The sequence below is a fragment of the Podarcis pityusensis genome (genome assembly GCF_964106645.2).
Source record: "Podarcis pityusensis genome assembly, chromosome: 5".
NCBI lineage: Eukaryota > Metazoa > Chordata > Lepidosauria > Squamata > Lacertidae > Podarcis > Podarcis pityusensis.
Window position 1 is genome coordinate 39,699,431 of NC_138032.1, and position 19,559 is coordinate 39,718,989.

A 19,559-nucleotide genomic window follows, 5' to 3' on the forward strand; every position below is an offset into this window, starting at 1 on the left:
TTAAGAAAACCATATTCCTGTTAATTTGGCTTGCAAATTTAATGGAAAACATTTTCACAGTCTCTGCAAAATTCTATTTTGTAGCATAGCTCAGAAAAGCCATCCCAAAAGTTCATATGTGACACAGTGCAAAGTATTCTGATTGACAGGCTCAGTGCACATAATTATCCTGTCAGAAAATAAGTTTTGATTGATGGAAAGAACGGTAGACATCTGTCACCTTCCAAAAATTCTCCCAGTCACACTACTTCTTCATTGTACTGCAATGTGCAACTTTTATTACAATCCAATACTTGATTATGAAACAAACTGGGTTTAATATATACTGTTGCTTCAAAAGAGGCTGGCAGCCTCTTAAAGAACAAGCTGGAACTCTATATGTCATCAGTGAGTTTGTAGTAAATATAAATAATGAAGTAAATACTGACTTTTCTAAAAGCTACCAGATGTGGTTTCCCATCTACAAAGATACCTCTAAACAACAGTTTAGAACCAGTTGTTTTCACAGCTATAGCAGGTAAAGTTATAATGTGGTTGCAGATTGGTTCTTGATTTCTCTCTCTTTGCCCGTCCCCTTTTTTCAAAAATGAAAAGTGACTACAGTTGCCCCGGGAAAGAAAACCATTTGAATCGTTGGCTTGTTTTTCCAGTAAAATGGGCTGAGCAAAGATGTTTATGTTGCAGTTTGAATGTAAACTTTAGGACAAACTTGTTCGTTGCTGCTAAGGATTTCAAAGTGCCCAACTACTATTGGATGCTTTGAGATCACATGTAAACTGGGCACTGTAGCTATTCAAACCTGAAGTGGTTTGTCTCTGGAAATGTCCGTGTCCCCCCCCCCCCCCGGTCTCTATATTTTAAGTGTTCATTCAATAAGAAATACTTAATCAGTGGTGCTTAACATCAAAGTGAATGTGTGCGATCATTAGCCTATCAGTATCTCAAAGCAACAGTGAGTGATCTCTGAAATGTTCAAGTCTTTTTACAAATCTTTCCATGTCTCTGGCTGAAGAAACTGTTCAGTTGTTTGAACGAAGAGGAAACCTTTACAGAAACCTGCATCAGAGGAGAGTTTAATCAATTGGGATTTCATAAAATGCAGCAAATATCAGTTGTTTTCACCCCAGTTTGCCTTGAGAGTGTGTTAGTGTTCAGTTGGACACTTCCGATAACCCAGAAGGTTTTGTGGTCATCATTATTTCCCAGTTAAATGTTGGGCTGAATACTTGCAGGATGTATGCTACAGCTTATCCAAATATGTGTCTACTTCGGGTTTAGAATTTTTAATGAATGCTGTTATTCACCACTGTCCTTAACATATGGTGATGTTAGATGTGTACGCTAGTTGTTAGAAACCTGGTGCAGTCCTTGGCGCCTTTTGGGTTTTGCAGCTAACTGCCAGAGGGTGTGGGCTTTGCTCTGGTGGGGAGGGTTGGTTTCCAAGGACCAACGGTAGAATTTGGGGTGGGGTGGGGGGTGGAAGACAACATGGGTGGAGCTGCCTTCTGGCATGAAGAGGTAGGTCTGTCTGAATCTGTGTGTGTGAATGAGCTGAGCCTCTGCAGAGTATTTGCAACTCTCTCTTTGTTGTATACACATGTGAAAAGGCTTGAGAGCTAATTGGACAAGGTTTTCATTAGCTCCAGGAAAGGTTGCTTCCTCATTAAAGGCTTCAGAGAGTCTGAGCATTCCCGAAGGAGGCAATGCCCCACACCAAGGTCCTTCGTCTCATCCTGCTGACACTGTCTGGAGTTCTGGTCCCTTTTGTGGAAACAGGTAAGTTGGATTTCTTTCCAAACTACCATTGCAGCCCTGACCTCTTTACTTGTTCCCTCACCTCTCCCAAGCATCTTGTGTTCCTTCTCGTCAAACAAAGTGGAATTCAATCGGAGTATTGATTGCTAGTGCTGTGTAAGTGAAGTATCTAAAATCTAGGCAAAACAGAGAGGCTATGGGTAGCATTTTATGGACTGAGGAGCAGGTTTCAGTGAGTTTGTGTGCACCTGGAAAAACATTGGTGCCCTAAAACCTTGAAGAGTTGTCAGCAGCAAACTTAGGCTTGAATTAGCATTTTTAGGACTGTATCTCTTGTGCTGGCACCATACAAATGTGGAATTTGGTATTGTCTATATATAATTCAGCAACATGAGAATTATTATTTTTTTAAAAAAGGAAGTTTTTAGTCCTGTCTATAAAAATAAAAGTATGGAAATACTGCACTGGTTAAATCTCTACGCAAGTGGCAGAATAAGAGATTCAGTGGTCCAGAGGACAGGTTTTAGTGTCTTTTCCATGTCTTTCCCCCTATCCTTGATTCGTAGAAGAAATTACGTGAAGTAGGCAAACATTACAAAATGCATATATACAAGATGCATCACACATCACTTGCATCATACATAAATTGTAGGGCATCATTTTTATTTCTGCTGATTTTGAGTCATCAGTTCAAAATTCTAATTATTAAACACATAGTGTGTGTACACAAGTCCTAATCAATGTGTTCCCTTTGGAAAGATCCACGTGTGCCTATTTGTTCAATGCTGAGAATACCAATGGAATTCAGTGTCAGAAAAACATTTATGCAAAATATGATTTTAAAAGCTTAAAAGATTTTAAGCTTACTTGTAAGCTTAAAAGTAACCTAACTGCAATTCCCCAATCCCTTTTAAAAAACACTCTTGGATTGGGCAGTCTGTTCGTGTGACAACTGAATAAAACAGGGGTGGCTAACTTGTGGCCCTAAAGATAGTTTTGATTACAATTCCTGTCTTATCTGACCATTGGCCTTGCTGGCTGCCGGTGATGGGAGCCGTGGTCCAACAATATCTGGAGGTCTCCAGATTGGTTACCCCTGGAGCAGAACAGAGCCTTATGTGGGAAAATAATGTACCTGAGATCCTTTACCTGGATTGTGCCAGAAATTGGACCTCTTGAGTCAAAAGCAGTTACCACTGAAATAGGGTCCATGCATCCTTTCTATTAAGGGGGATTTTTGTTGCTGCTGCTAATGTTGTTTCAAGGCTCATAGGCCACAATCTTATATCCCTTACCTGGAAGGAAGTTCCATTGAATAGGACTTACTTCTGAGTAGACATGTATGTCTAGGATTCCACCATTAGATTGCTCATTGCAAACTCTGAAAGTTCTTTGCCCAGTGAAGGGGCAGAAAACTTCTTGACCTTTGCAGTACATTTTAGACAGACACAAGCCACAAGGGCTTGTTAGAAGCTTGTGGTGTTTCACTTGCAGATATAAATGGTAACAGAGTTTCCAAAGCCATAATGAAAAGCCATTATCAATATGTTCATCCTATCTTTGTTGCATTTGGATTGACAGTACTGGAGCTTCGAAGCTGCTTAATTCATAACTATGAGCATTAGTGGCAATGCTTAGTCTTCGGTAGGTTGCATCAAAGGAGTCAACATATATTTTGCTAACTAACAGCAGGGAAGATGAGATGATACCCCCATCTTTAACTTGGCACAAACAACATTGCCTCTTTAGGAACATCATCTGTACCCCTTCATACAATAAAATATATTGTTTTAATGCGTGAGGACTCTTCGCTTCCAGAAGCAGCAGAAAAAGTCATCTGCTTACGAGACCAAAAAGGGTATTATATTTTTACCATAAAATGTGAGTCCTGGCTTTCATATATGGTAAAAGAATCCCATACATGATAAATCTGTTAATCATTTCCTCTACAGTGTATTGCAGTATTTTAATTGCATTGGTTTTCCTTATTGGAACTTGGCAGTATGGTTGCAACAACATTGTTTGATGCTGCCACATTGCCTTTCTTTGTCTCCACAGTACTGATAATATTTGGAAGTGTTGACCAAGGGACTTGCTATTGATTTTAGCATTTTCATTTCGCTTTAAAGTGCAATTTATTTCTTGGTTTAGCTCTGTATCCAGCAATGAGCCTTTCAACACAGGCAATCTCATAACTTTTCTTTACAGAATCATCTTTGTGCTCGCTCTCTCTCTCTCTCTTTTTCATATTGTTGGTACATCCCTTGATGTCTTATCCCCGCATTTTTCAACATTTGACTCACAGCTGTATGTATGAGCTGACCGTTGGAAGTGCTTTGTGCTGGAGGAGATAATGAATTTCTCTGTTGTATTTTATCTGTGATTGCTCAGTCATTCATCGTTTGAATATTGCATTTGTGATGTAATGATCAGGCATTTAGGAACTTGCCCCTTTTTTCTTTTATCCAGGATGAAACTTCTGCCTTATAAGTTTTTGAAATAAATAAATAACCCACCCTTCATCAAAAGATCTCAGGGCAGTTAATGCATTGGACTGTTTAGATTTCCCTATTAGCTTAGAACTGCTGTAGAACATAAATAGCATTTTAAAAGGTAATGGGTGAAGCCCAGATAAAATTCCATTATTTATTTACTTTGATAATTTACTTAAATCATTTTTAGCCTGTCCTTAAAAAGCTAAACAACTTTCAGGGTGACGTAGAAGGTCAACATATAATATATTTTACTTATAATTGTAAAGCATTTTTACCTCACTCTTTTTAGGGTACAAAAAAAAGATCCAGTCTCTGCCCCAAGGCTTGCAAGTTAAAAATATGTGACACAAAAGGAAAAAGGATTGGGGAGGGAGAAGCAAACTTGGGCACTAGATCTTGGTTACAAGGCAAGAACATACGGGCTTGCTGCTGTTAGCTGCTCACAGTTCTGCAACAGGTCTTTGTGGACCTCAAAAAAAACAGCTTTCCAACCAAACGTTCTCTTTTTCACAAGGCGGTTGGTTCCGATGGCCTCTGAAAGAGGAGCAGCCCAGCCCAGTTCAGTTTATGAAAATGGCAGTGAATGAACATACTATAATATGGTTGTAACTTTTCTAAAAGTGACATATGTGTTGGATATCACACCCTGTGAAAGAGGATTAATTTTTATTCCCATTGTGCCTTCTGGAGGTTGTTTTTAAATTTGCCTTTCAACGTATGAGTCAGGAAGAAAACTCCTTGCCATGTGTCCCAACAAAATGATGAAAGGGGTACAGCCAGTCCCCTTGTGTAAGCTATATACATAGCCCCGGCCTTTTTTTTTTGTAAACAAGTTTATTTAACATCCAGAGCAACCATGGTGCTTTGTGTAGACCCATGCTTGAGCTTGTACCATCACAGACTTCCCTTTGTGCCTCTGAAGAAGGGCTTCTTTCATCCACACACTGGCCACATGCCCACTGGGGCTACCTGAGTCCGTACAGCCCACTCTTGGTCTCTGAGAGCACTTCTGGGTCCCTGCTTTTCTGTGCCAGCGCCTCTGGCTTTCCACAACAGAAACCTCCAAAGTGAGCAGGCAGATACTGATCTCAGCCCCCAAGTACTACTGATGTTTTAAATCTTTAGTAGCTGAGAACCAACCCAAGGGATTAGTCCCTGACCACCTTCACCTCACAGCTATCCATGTGGAAAGAACAGTCAAAACCCCTCAATTTTCCTGCAAATCTACATGAAAGTGATGGAATCAGGAGGCCATGCAGATGTTTCTTCATATATGCATGGCATAGAATCAACCAGTTTTTCCGGTGCAGATGGAGGCTTCCGTCTCTTGATTTGAACCAATAATAATAATAATAATAATAATAATAATAATAATAATTTATTATTTATACCCCACCCATCTGGCTGGGCTTCCCCAGCTACTCTGGGCGGCTTCCAACAAAATATTAAAATACAGTAATGAATCAAACATTAAGAGCTTCCCTAAACAGAGCTGCCTTCAGATGTCTTCTAGAAGTCTGGTAGTTGACATCTGGTGGGAGGGCGTTCCACAGGGCGGGTGCCACTACCGAGAAGGCCCTCTGCCTGGTTCCTGGTTCTCGCAGTGAGGGAACTGCCAGAAGGCCCTCGGCTCTGGACTTCAGTGTCCGGGCAGAACGATGGGGGTGGAGACGCTTCAAGGCTAACACTGATGATTTGTACTCTGCGTATGGGTCATGTTTAAATCAGGCCACTTGCAAGACAGCAGTGGAGATTGGTTTCAAGCTTTCTGGGACATTTATGTTTGTAAGAGCAGGGACAAGATGGCCTGAGACAACTCTACACTGTCATAGTGTCTGCTAATGCCCCAGTTAAAATAATCATGCTGCCTTTTTCACTCTTCCCAGTACAAATGGATGATGGACTAGTGGCTATGGAGATAGGATGTGCTTTGGAAGAGGAGTTGATTTCTCCAGAGGAGCTGCTGCAAAGTGATCCTCATTTTTAAAAAGTAGCCTATAACTAATCCAGAGAAAGAAGTGAGGTGAAAATAAACTATCTCTGAGCCACAGTGGTTCACTAAGCATGTGTTCTCAAACATTTTATTTTCGCCTTTGTTCATGTGTCAAGATGGAATAAATGATTCATTGGCATGTTGCAGCGCCCCCATTTTTGACTAAAATATGTCAGTTTGTTCAGAGGCATCCTCATTTTCAGAGACTACTTGTACCATGGTTGGTTTGAAACTGATACTATGGGGACTATTGTGGTGTTTTCTCAGCAGAGTATATATTACATAACCTGGACCTTTTAGCACTTTGTTCCAAGCACGATCTCTTTGCCAGCATTATTAAATTGTCATCCCAGTTTAAGTTTCTTTGACAAGCTACATTAACTTAGATCAGTGTTCTAGGCCTGTGACAAGTTTCAAATTAAAGGGAGATTATAACAACTCTAATTAAACACCAATCCCTGTTGATCAGGAAGTCTTTGAGAGAGTGTGGGTTCTTGCTTATCCCAACCACTCTGTTACTTTTAAATTATGTGGGAAATAATTTCTTCCTGGGTGCCATTTGAGTTGGAAATGTCATTTTTTGGTGGGCTTTGGCCATTTTTAACAAAAACGGTTTTTTTTTCAGACTTTAGGCACAAAGTCAATGTTCCTATCCTGTGCTTATAAATGCCAGTCACAACACTTCACATAGCACAGGGCAAGGGGAGGGGATGGTAGAGAGAAGAGATTGGTTGTTTTAAGATCAGAGAGCTGATGTTAACATGCTGCCTCAACTGCAAGCAGACCATCCGTTGTTGCAGTTGTCTCTTGGTAGTAGCACTTTGGCTGAAGGAAAATTATATTCACAGCATTCAAATTGGAAAAGGTTGTCAACTGATGAAGATGGGCAGCAGGCCTGGCCTTGGGCTTTGAACAGCAGCTGCTTGATCTATAGGAGAAATCACAAGTCAAAACTTTTCACAGCACTGTGATTTAAGCATTGTTACACTTGAAAGTCTCCAAATTAAAGGCCACATTCACAGCATACATTTAAAACACTATGATACCACTTTAAACAGTCATGGCTTCCCCCCCCCAAAGGATTCTGGGAACTGTAGCTTTTGAAAGGTGCTGAATGTTGTTAGGAGGCCCCTCTTTCCTTCACAGAGTTACAATTTGCAGAGTGATTTAACAATCAACCCCTCTTCCCAGGGAACTCTGGGAATTGTAGCTCTGAGGGGTGTAGATGTCTCCTAACAATCCATTTGCTGACCAATTTGTTTTCAAGCCAGGAAATTCAATGTACAACCATTATGAATTTGAGCAAAACTATTGCTATAATTGACAAGGGAGGAAAGCACGGGCATTCCAGCTGCTTTCCCCTCCTTTGGTCATTACAGCATGCAGTGGAGGGATATCAGTACTTTCGCAAACTGGGCAGATCACTCAAAGGGAGGAGTCAAATTGCTACTTCCTGTGCAAGTGGGTATAATTTTTATTTAATGAAACACTCTGACAATTCTGGAGAGGATTATGAATATCTCAAGCCCCCAACCTCAGACTATGGCTGTTTATTCTCAAGGGAAGGACATTTTGTCAGTAATAGGTTTTAACCTCAGGTTCTTCATTGGCCTTTAGCTGCCAACCAGGCTAAATTCAAGATTCTGGTTTTGGTGTATGAAGCTTGGGACTAGGGTTAATGCTTGGGACTAGGGTTAATGAAAGATCATTTCACCTCTTATATACCCAATCAAACACTGAATTCTGCAACTGAGGACCTCCTGCAGATACCATCTTAGCAGGAGATCTGCCCCACACAATGTAAAGAACCAGGCCTTAAGTGTTGTGGCACCTACCTTTTGGAATTCCTTCTCCTTAAATATTAGACAGGTACCGTCTCTTCAACAGTACAGTCTACATCTGCTTTGCAATGGTTTTATCAGTTCTTTTTTGCCTCCATGGGCTCCTTTGGAAGGAAAGGCGGGAAATTTAGGCTGAGGTACCTCAGGGTAACTGCAGCAGTGGCCTGGAAAGGATTTTTATGCTACCAGTTTGCCTGAAACCAGCTGTTGCTTGCTTTGGGTGAAGATTTTTTAGCCAAGGCACTTGAGGCTTTAGCTCCAACCTGTTGCTCCTGAGTGAGTTAAAGTTTATCTTGAATGAAACTGATAGCAGGAGCCTTGAAGAAAAAGCTAGGTCTGTTTGATTGCTTAATCAGTATCTGTTTGATACTGTGTATTAAAGAATATGAATCTTCATGACCAAAAATTATGCCAATATATTAGTCACGGGGCAAGTAAATATCATAAGGCAAATCATTTCATGACTGGGATTGAAGGAAACATATTGCTAGGAACATCCTTAAAGTGAATGTTATGTTCTATACAGCACAGTGAGATAATATACAACATAGAGAGAAGCTATGTAAAATGATTTTTAAAAAGTTTTCTAATAAAGCAGAGAAAATATTTCAAGCAAATACCCTACTTAAGAAAAACCTAGCTTGGATGTCTTTCCTTGGCAATGAGAACTCATCCCCAACCTATGGCAGAATCTGAAAAACATAGGTGTTAACAGGATTTAATCATCAAAACCTTTAAGCAGGTTACATAAAACAATAAAAAATACACATTAAAAATACTGATAAAATCAGATGTTTAAAACAAACTGATCTAAGAATTTTCAAAACATAAAATCAGCATTTTAAAAAAGCATTATAAGATAAAATGCCATGTAAACAATACACACCTGGGTAGGTTTGCTTGAACAAAAAAGTTTTTAGCAGGCACTGAAAGCGTTACAGTGAAGACACCTGCCTAATATTAACAGATCATGAGTTTCAGAGTGCAGGGGCTGCCACAATGAAGGCCTAATTCCTTGCAAGTGCAGAACAAACATTATGTGGCACTGGCAAAAGTGGCAGTTCCACAGATCAAAGCAGTCAATCGGACACATGTGAGGTAAAGCGATCCTTCACAAGGTTGTCAAAAATGGCACCTTTCCAAATGTGAGTACTGTATATTGCTCACTTTAGGAACCAAGTTAACATGCATTTTACATCATTTGTGGTAGGATTTAATTTTGTTAACTAGCTGGAGGATTATTGCCTAAGGCGCAGGGAAGGGAACCTCCCCTCCCCCAAGGGCTGCATCCTTGAGGTAATCAGATTTAGACCGCTTGGCAGTGCCAAAGAGCTTGAAGTCATAGGTCAGCGGTGGCGAACCTATGGCATGCATGCCGGAGTGGGCACGCAGAGCCCTCACTGCTGGCATGCACGCCATCGGCCCATCTGCACTGTTTTGTTGGTTTTTTTCCATTTGTGCTCCCACTCTTCCCCACGCTACTGTGTGCATCCACTGCTTAAACCCGGAACTTTTTTCTTCTTTTTTGCTGCTGACCGGCGATTGTGTTCGGCAATTGGTCCATTTTTCTTTCTTTTTTAAAAAATATATTTTTATTAAACAATTTTAGCCAAACAAATTATCAGTCACAATAACCAATTACATTTCTCTCCCCCCCCCTTTTATTCCCCCCTTCCCTTCCCTCCCTCTCCCACCCCCTAAGGACTTCCCTCAGCTCCCCTCTCTGATTTGTTTGTACATATTATTCTCTGCATGTTAAAAATTGTGCATACCATTGCCTTATCTATCATATATTCTACTAATAAGTTTGTGGATGTTTATTCAAAACCTGCCAAGGAGTCCAAATCATTTTGTTGTTTTTTTAGATAGTTTGCAAAAAGTTCCCATTCTTCCTTAAAGTCACAATTCTTCCTTAAAGTCCATAAATAGCAACACCCTTGTGGTCCCGGGCCCTAAGGAAGTTAGGTTAGCTTCAACCAGAGCCAGGGCCTGGTGGAATGCTCTGCCTCACGAGACCAGGGCCCTGCAGGATCTGATTTCTTTCCGCCTGGCCTTTGGCTTGGAGCCAATTTGATTCCCTCCCTCCCTCTCTTTCTTTTTTCCTTTCCTTCTCCTCCTGTGATGAGGCTACATTTTAATATTTTAATGTTCCATTATTTTAATGTTGTATTTTATTTTTGTTTTTAAGTTGTAATCATTCATCTTGTTTTTATTATTGCTTGTAAGCCGCTCTGAGCCCGGCCTTGGCTGGGGAGGGCGGGGTATAAAAAAAAAAAAAATTATTATTATTATTATTATTATTATTATTATTATTATTATTAATTGTTCTTCTCACGTAATTTATATGTCAACTTTGCCAACTCCGCATAACTCATCAGTTTTTCTTGCCATTGTTCTTTCGTTGGGATTTCCTCATTCTTCCATCCTTGTGCTAACAAGACTCTTGCCGCTGTTGTTGCATACATAAATAAATTCTTTGTTTTTCTTGGCAGGTCTCGTCCTAAAATCCCTAACAAAAACGCTTCTGGTTTCTTTACAAATGTCATTTTAAACATTTTTTTTCAATTTGTTATATATCATCTCCCAAAATTTTTTAACTTCTCTACATTCCCACCACATAGGATACAAACGATTGGTCTGTTTTTCAATTGGCTGCGGCAGTGGCTGTTTCTGATTGGGCATAACAGCTATCATTATTTGACCCTCGTGATTTTTTTCCTGCACTTTTTTCAGTGCTGCGTGGTAGTTCCCAGCTCCCCCCTCCAAGCCAGGCCTCGCCCATTCCTTTCCGTCGTAAACTGCCCCCCCTGCTCCAATCCTCCGCAGGCCCTTTGCCTGCTGTGGGCCCGACCTGCCTGGGCTAGGAGGGCACTTGCGCCCGCCGCCTCCCTGCGTGCCTGGCACAACCCAGCCTCACCCCTTTGCCGCGGTGACGTTGCTGGAGAGAGGGAGGAAGATGGGGAAGACCACGCTGGGATTGTGGCGGGGAGCAGGCATATAGGCAGGCAGCCGCGGCTGTTGGGCTGGCTGGCTGGGGTGGGGGCTCTCCCTCTCCTCCTGGCCACTGCTGCTCACCTGTCCTCCGTCCTCCTCGCAGCAGCCCAAGAGTGAGCCAGCCAGCTAGCCAGGGAGCGCCCGGCGGGAGGTGGGAAGAGGGAGGGAGATTAATAATAATAATAATTTATTTATATCCCGCCCTCCCCTGCTGAAGCCAGGCTCAGAGTGGCTGAGTAAAAATAACACAAAATAACAATAGTAAAAATAACACAGTTTACATAAAATCACAATCAATTACTCGAAATACATTCTAAAACCAATTCATTCTAAAATCAATTCAGAGTCAAATTAATGGCAACCATTGGGCTAGAGTTCTGTGAGGATTACTGAAGGAGGGGGTCAGGCTGTGCCCTGGCCAAAGGCCTAGTGGAACAGCTCTGTCTTGTAGACCCTGCAGAAAGATGTCAAGTCCCACAGGCCCCTAGTCTCTTGTGACAAAGCGTTCCGCCAGATCGGGGCCATGGCCGAAAAAGCCCTGGCTCTAGTTGAGGCCAGCCTAACCTCTCTGTGGCCCAGGACCTCCAAGATGTTTTTGTTTGAAGACCGTAAGGTCCTCCGTGGGACATAGCAGGAGAGGCGGTCCCATAGGTAGGAGGGTCCTAGGCCATATAGGGCTTTAAAGATGGCGAGAATCGCAGTGTTTCTCCTCAAAAACGTAGGGCACTTTGCAATAAATAAGTCGGTTTTGGTTTGCAGTTTGGGCACTCAGTCTCTAAAAGGTTCGCCACCACTGTCATAGGTGATGTGGGCCGAGCCAAAGTGGGTGGGGCTTGTGCAGTGGGTGGAGCTTTGGAACTAGGCTGAGGGACGCACAAAATGAGACCGAGAGCTGCATGCGCTCCTTGGAGCACAGTTTCCTCACCTCAGTCTAGCGTTATTACAGATGCTGCACAACACATGGCTTCAGTAACCTTAATACTTGTTTGTGAGGGGAACTGTGAAGAAACTTTATCCACGAGACAACATGTGTTGTGATTTTTGTCTCCTCTGTGCACAGTAGTTTCTTCATTAAGGTGTGAGGCACAATCTAGAAGGGGCCAGCATTAGTTTGCAGGCCAACTCGTAGCTGTCAGTTTGGCCAGTTGCAGACCACAGCTTTATTTATACTCGGTGGTGTGCAGGTTTTTCCCTACTAATCAAGGTAGGTTAGAGATGGAATTTCAGCACGATCCAAATGCCACTGGTATAATTCACACTTATTGACTATGTGGTGCACCAAATCGGACTGTCCTGCTGGCAGACTAAATGACCCCTTTATGAGGATCACTAAGGCAGCAATTCATGCAAGCCTATGCTATCAACCCTGACCGGTTAGCCCTCTACTTGAGAGTCTTCAAGAAGCAAAGCTGTGGACTGAAGCTTTTCCACACGTGAAGACTGACTGTCCTACCCAGGGCTATTTTTTCAGCCGGAGCTCAGGTGGGCGCCATTGCCATTCTAAGAGAAGGACAAGTTAATGGTGAGCTTTGGCACTTCTTTTTCTAGAAAAATAGCACTGGTCCTACCACTGATAAGTCTTTTTATCCACTAGCCTGAAGTGAAATTTACCCTGATCCCACTTTTCTTATACAGCGTTGTGCATTTTTTTTCTCATTTTTAAAAAACAAAACTTCTGTACATTCTTTGTCTACTGGCAAGCAAGCTACTGAAACCTTTGGCCCTCAGCTATATTTCCCCTCAGGCCTGGGGATCATCTTATGCGATTAGATAGCTTTGAATGTTTTGCTCCACATTTTCAGTTTGGTGTGACATTTCCAGTGGTTTTGACAGAGCCCTGCAGAATGTCTCCAGTTCTTGCTGGGGCCTCTGCCTCGTCCTGCTCAGACAAAATGAGCATTGATCGCTGCCTTCTGGGTCCAGCCACATATAAACAGAAAGGGCCTTTTGAGTTCCTCCAGAGCCCACTTAGGGGGGAAAAACAGGACATGAATGGCAACATCAAAGAAAATGTAGTTTTCTTGGAATCTCACCTGAGAAGGCATCTGAGGGGCACCGTCAGGGGAGGGTCTGGGTTCCTGTCTATCCTAGTTCCAAGGCTGTGTGTCCTGCCTGTGAAAGTCCTGGCAGGGAAAGTCTGTCGGGGGAGTGAGAAGCTAACATTGTGGGCAGGGAGAAGATTGCCAACAACGCAAAGGCTCCATTAATCCTGCAACTGTGCTCAGTGCTTGGCCTCTCCCTGGACTCACCAGATGTTTAAAATATTTGCAAGCTTTTTTCAATCTGTAAATTCTTCAGCAGGCAGAAGCCTCCAAGAGCAAAAATCAAAAGAAGAATTGGTTGTATTGTATTGTCTAAACTTGAGAAGCTAAGGTGATCAGAGCAGGCTCTAGATTGCAAATAGGCCTTGCATGGAAAGACTGGGCCCAGTTTCTCAAGTCATTTGCAGTGAAAAAAGTTGTGACAAATATACTCCCTTCCTGTGGAAATACACATTTGCCACTAATCAAAGGTGTATTTCAAACCCTCCAGTTCCATCTAGATTTCCAAGGACTCATGCAAGACATTGAACAGTTGAGCCTAAACAACACAACACAACTATCTGAAGCTGTACCCTTTTCTATCCAATCATATTTCCTTATTTCCTGTTTATTGCAGCCTTATTTTTCCTAGCTTTTAAAAACTGTTTGTGGGCAAAGCATGATATGTCATGGTAGAAGACGTTTTAGGTTTATGGTTCTTAAGGGTTTCTAGTGACCATTATATGGACCACTTGGGGTTCCCTTTATCCCTTAAAAAGATGGTTCAAATTTTTAAAGTATATGAATACTGTGTACTCCCCTCTTCAGCTTTGCCATGCTTATTTCTCCATTTTTCCACCTAAGCAAAAAGCAAACACAAGTACAACAAGGTTCCCCCCACAACATGTATGGGTAAGATTATCATGCTAATACGTATTTTTGTAATTGAAAGGTAGAGCATGAAACCACATGAACTGCCGTAACTGACTGTGCCCAAATGGCAAGCCTTCTGGGGCCAATTTTGGTCAAACTGTCAACAGAGCAAACAGAAAGAAGATGGGCAGAGATGATGTAAAGTTTAGAATGAATATTTCAGAGCACCATTAGGTGTGGCTGGAGGTTGCAGGCTCAGAACCAAGGGAGAACTGAACAGCTCTGATGATTTTATCCAGCAGAGGGCAATGCAACCCATTCTTTTGCTACCACTTATTAAGATGTACTTGTTATTGCCTAGGGAAGGAGGAAGCCTTAATGAGCCTTTCAGCATCCCAGTGTTAATTAATTAATTTATTTTACAAACCTAATTATATACCACTATTCATTAAAAAAATTCAAAGGGTTTTTTGGTGGGGGTTTTTTTACACTAATTGTGCATAAATCCATATTAAATAGTTAAAATCAGAAATTGACTATTATGGAAAGATAAAGCCTGCGTAAGTCTAATGGAATAGAAAATTTGAAACAGGGTTCCTGTTGAATCTCTAGTGCCAGAATTTAAGAGGCTGTGGTCCGGATAGTCTGAAAAGATTAACTGGGCTTTTGTGTGTGTTGCTCTAGCAGAATACCCCCAAGGGCCGCTCCCAACGCTATGGAATGATCCACCAGAGCTGCCATCGGGTGGAGGGCCCTCAGAGACCACCACCACAGCCCGCTTCTCCGACTCTCCAGGATTCCCACCTTACACTTCTGATTATGAACCAGAGGACACAACCCATCTGCACCAACTGGATAATGGGAACGGTACATGTTATTGGAGATGGGGTGCTAAACAACACGGCTTTGGGCGGGGGGGGGGGCGCTGTGTGAGGTCACAAAAATTTGCTATGTTGGTATGGCTGTACTGGAAACCACCATTTCCTTCTAATGCAACAAATTTTAACATGATTTTGGAAGAGTAGCAAAATGAAATACTGCAGTGGATGACTAAAACAACAACCACTAGCAGTTTTGCATTGCTCTGTAAAGCAGAAATACAAAAGAAACAGATTTCCATTTTATTGATGCACCTTAAACAATACCATTCCTTTGGAATTTAAGAAGCTCACTTTCTGCTCCAAAGATAAAAAAGGTAAAGGACCCCGGGCGGTTATGTCCAGTCAAAGGTGACTATGGGGTGTGGCATTCATCTCGCTTTTCAGACCAAGGAAGCCAGACCAGTGTTTGTCCACAGACAAATGCCAGCTCCCTTGGCATGACCACAGACAAACGTGACTGAACCACTACTGGCACATGGAGGACTGTGACGAGTGCCAGAGTGCATGAAAACACTGCTTACCTTCCCGCTGCAGCAATACCTATTTATCTACTTGCACTGGCATTCTTTTGAACTGCTAGGTGGTCAGAAGCTGGGACAGAGCAACGGGAGCTCACTCCGAGTCAGTGAAGGAACTTTTCTGACATCCTGTTGCGCAGATTCGAACTGCTGACCTTCTGACTGGCAAGCCCAAGAGACATCCTAAGAACATGGGGTGCCAAGTTGGCACTCCCGGTGTCAGATAATGGCTGCATTCACTCTTAATGCCAGATCATAATTTATCCTTCATGTGCAAAAATCTCAGTCTCGTGTTCTTCCTTCACTTCCTCTGGGTCAGACACTTTAAATGACCCACAGTTATTCACTATATCTAAACCCAGCCAAACTGTGGTTCGTGTTAACTATAGCATAAGGAAACAAGCAATCTAAAGTTGACACTACTTTTATTTATTATTATTTATTAAATCTGTATATTGCCCTTCATCTGAAGATCTCGGGGCGATTCACAGCAGAAAAATTACAAGATAAAACAAAAAAATGCACGATAAAAGCCAGAACATTGACAAAAGAAAGCAATAACCCCCCACCCACCCACCTGACTTAGGATTTTGGATTTTTCTGAATAAATCATGTAAGATCCTTGATAAATAGAGAGAACAAAACACATACAACCCCAGTGATCTGCTGCATATCTGCCTTAAATTCTTAAAACTCCTGGTATAATTAGAGATCATTGTTCACTCCTGCTTGCAACAAAAATCAAATCTGTTTCTTCTGTAGATGTAAAGAATGACACAACAGAGCCATTTCTTTACCTTCCCTGTGCAGCTATTCCCCAAGGAATGTCAGTGCAGCATTCTAGTCTCGGACTTCCTCCCTCAACCAGCAACTGAGAGTATGCATGATGTCAGCAAATGCGTCAAGAAGGGGGAAGAGCCATATATGGCCCCTTATCCTCTGACCTAGATTGGCCCACCCGCTAACCACTGGCTTAGGGGATCTAGCACATGGGCTTTATACACGGCATTACTTAAGAGAATGATCCAGTACAATCCAGTGTTGTTTTCCTGGTGCTGTACTTGTTAGCAAAGGTGTATGGTGGGAAAGACTGTGTATTTCCTGCCCATGTTTTTCAGAGGCACTTTTCTGTTCTCAACCTGTCTGCTTCCCCTCCCCTCCTCTTTGTCACCTGCAGGGTCTCTGGGTCCTGGAGCCATTGGTGCCATAGTGATCGCTGCTCTGCTGGGCACATCTGTGATTGTGGCCCTGATCGTCATCACCCTGCGAAAGTTTTCTGCTTCCTGAAATCAATAAAAAAGGTCCTTTTTCCTAATATACACCTGTCTGAGCCCTTTCCTTCTTCTGCAGTTATTGCTTTCTGTCTGTGAAAAGGAAAAAACCAAGTTCCTCTAGCACCTGCGTTTTCCAAATGTTATAGGATATATAGCCTGTTTTTAACCTCCTGGGATCAGATTCCCTTTTCTAACACAAATACTTTTAAAACATTAGTGATGGCACAAGTGGGATTTAGAGTGGGGACTGAGGGATGTGTGTACACAAATTGAGAAGCTGCTGTGAAGTCAGAGCTTCTTGACCAATATATATATATATGTATTTGTGCCACTAATCCAAATGCGATAAATTGCGTGCATTGTTTTAAAAGTCACATTAACTTGGCACGTGTGCTCGAATGCATCTTTCCAAGCTCTTGCTACAGCTAGAATAAAACTGTAATCAGATTATTGACTTTTAGCTTCTGTAGCAGTAGCTGGGGGTGGGAGCCTGGTATATTTTATTTATTTGTGAAATGCCTGGTCTTGTGTTTTTTTTTTGTTTTGCTTTTAAATACAGTCATACCTCGAGTTACAAGCGCTTCAGGTTGCGCGTTTTTGGGTTGCACACCGCACTGAACCCGGAAGTACCGGAACAGGTTACTTCCAGGTTTCGGTGCTCGCGCATGCGCAGAAGCACTAAATCGCACTTTGCGCATGTGCAGAAATGCCAAATTGTGACCCGTGCGTGCACAAATGCAGCGCTGCAGGTTGCGAATGTGCCTCCCGCACGGATCACGTTCGCAACCCGAGTGTCCACTGTACCCTGTTTGCTCTGGCTTTTGTTTAATGGCTCATGCCACCAACAAGCCTTATTAGTATGACCTGGATATAATATTTGAGGGAGGTGGGGGAAGCGAGATTAAAAAGCCTCCTGCATTGACTCCTGTTTGTGTTAAGCAGGCACCTCTACTTACTTAGATACAAATATGTAGTACAGGGGTGGCTGAGGAACATGTTGCCCCAACTAGATCAACCTTAGCACAAAAAATTAACAACAAAGCAAATTACTGTGTTTGTTTGTTTTTTATGATGGCAGACAGGTAAGCTGTTGGATGTCCATGGAAAACCAGTGAGGATTTTCACCTGAATAAATGGTATGGTTATATTTGGCAAGCAGGCATTGCCAAAAAAAAAAAAAAATGAAGCAAATCAGAGAGGCCAGGGGCTAAACAATGACTTCGGAGACGCTTGGCACTATTTCATTTTCTACATAGCTAAGAATTCAGGAACTATATGACACTGGCAGGAATAGCTTTTAGGTTACAAGAGGAAAAATGCATGGATGGCTCTTGCTTTTTTGGTAGCAAAATATATTGTCTATTGTTTAATCTATGTTTGTTTATATAGAGTGTATTTTTTAAAAAAAACAAACCAGCCCAATGGCAGACAGCAATTGGATTTGAAAAGGCATCATTGGTCTCCTGGATGGACCAAGCAGCTGCTCAGGTCCAGCTCAGCTTTATTGAAGCTCATATATAGAGCCCTGTTCAGTTGTTATTCAAGTACAAAGCGCCTGTGTGGCCCTGCCTTCAGCCTTCATAAGTACAGCCTGCGCCACCACATTTGCTATGAGTATGTGCGAAGCCAGAAGGAACAAGTACAACAAGGGGGCCGGGCTAAAGGTGTGATTCCACAGCCCTTTGTTAACGAGCTGAATAGAGTTGTTGTCTTACCCCCATCCATCTCCATCCATTAATAAAGAGTGATGCAAGGAAAGAAATTCTCCGATAAACATGTAGACATGTAAAGTTGTTAAAACATTCTGCAAAGAGGTTTTGGGGATTATACATTGCACATTGTACATATAGATAACCCTGATTGACTCAAAAGTTAGTAGTTCTTCCTGTATTATATTGAGAGGATTAGCAGCAGCTTCTCTACAAGGAGATCATCCTATTCTGTTTACATGACTAGAATGAAGGCTGCTAGATACTGGAAAAGCTTCTCTAGATGTTCAATCCAGAACTGAATCCATAGAACTGAAAATGTTAATGTATCAAAATAGACCAGCAGGAGAGGGCAGTTAAAGACATTCCTTCAAAACATGGTTTCTTTTCATCTCTCAAGTCAATAAATATGTGCCAGGGATTCTTTTTCCATCATTGTATTTATTCTTTTGGAAAGATTATAATGTAATTATGTTGCATTCTAGTCTAGAAATACTTGTGGCTGCAGTCATTTGTATGTGTTATGTGCTAAACCACCTTTGTTTTGTCATGTTGCAATATGTACACTTGTGCTTCAATAAAATATTATTTTAAAGGTCTGAATGTAAGAAGCGGATTTGGAAAATAAGCCACGTTCCCATACAATGTAATTAAATCTGTGGACAGTATGTGCATGTGGTTAGTTAGTACATTCATGTTTATGACTACAGGGTGAAGTAGGTGAGAGCTAGCCGCTGGAGAAATCAAAGTACTGAAAGCTGCTTGTTTGGCCATTTCTGTTTTCATAGTAAGAAAAAATATTACCTCCCTCTCCTACATTTCATTCTGGTGGTGTCATAATGGCCTGCGATCCCAAGGTCTATGCTTGTGTGTAAAAATACACCAAGCTACCTAATTCTGGTAACTGGAGGAAGTTAATTGGTACACTGTGTAACTCGGCACTCAAAATTACAGCAATCTGCTTTTGCGTTTCTCTGAGACGTTTTGTTAAATTAGCAGGATTGGTTAAGTCTGGTGAATGCCAGGAGCTTTTTGCTTTCCATAACTCAGCTATCGGGTAACCTTAGCCTTGTACAGTTCAATATGCTACTCCTTGGCTGTGGGTGCTAACAATTCATTTGTAAAAAAAATCTCAATTTCTGGCAATAGTGTAATGCTAGCGGCATGGCTGAACAGTGCAAGTGAAAGCTGTGCATGACTAAATG

The 19,559-nt window shown here is 41.9% G+C and overlaps 1 protein-coding gene and 1 long non-coding RNA gene across 12 annotated transcripts; one reads left to right on the forward strand and one right to left on the reverse strand.

Annotated features, from left to right (window-relative positions):
- The first annotated feature begins 1,497 nt into the window (after positions 1–1,497).
- SNORC (secondary ossification center associated regulator of chondrocyte maturation) lies at positions 1,498–18,953 on the forward strand. Of its 9 annotated transcripts, XM_081005859.1 has the most exons (5): positions 5,665–7,108; positions 13,964–14,011; positions 14,657–14,839; positions 16,549–16,672; positions 17,724–18,953. In XM_081005859.1, the coding sequence occupies exons 1-4, from the start codon at positions 6,997–6,999 to the stop codon at positions 16,656–16,658; spliced, it is 453 nt and encodes a 150-aa protein (XP_080861985.1). In that variant the 5' UTR covers positions 5,665–6,996; the 3' UTR covers positions 16,659–16,672; positions 17,724–18,953. The 9 variants fall into 9 exon arrangements, with proteins under 9 accessions (XP_080861989.1, XP_080861990.1, XP_080861985.1 ...); XM_081005858.1 differs by lacking the exon at positions 17,724–18,953 and having other exon boundaries at positions 5,666–7,108; positions 16,549–16,690; XM_081005860.1 differs by lacking the exon at positions 17,724–18,953 and having other exon boundaries at positions 5,666–7,108; positions 14,660–14,839; positions 16,549–16,690.
- LOC308477359 lies at positions 6,315–11,188 on the reverse strand. 3 transcript variants are annotated; one of them, XR_013986508.1, is made up of 4 exons: positions 10,420–10,994; positions 8,710–8,776; positions 8,079–8,188; positions 6,315–7,171 (listed from the first exon to the last, which is right to left on the reverse strand). It is a non-coding gene; the product is annotated as an uncharacterized lncRNA (long non-coding RNA). The 3 variants fall into 3 exon arrangements; XR_013986506.1 differs by lacking the exons at positions 8,079–8,188; positions 10,420–10,994 and adding an exon at positions 11,002–11,188; XR_013986507.1 differs by lacking the exon at positions 8,079–8,188.
- Positions 18,954–19,559: the final 606 nt, after the last annotated feature.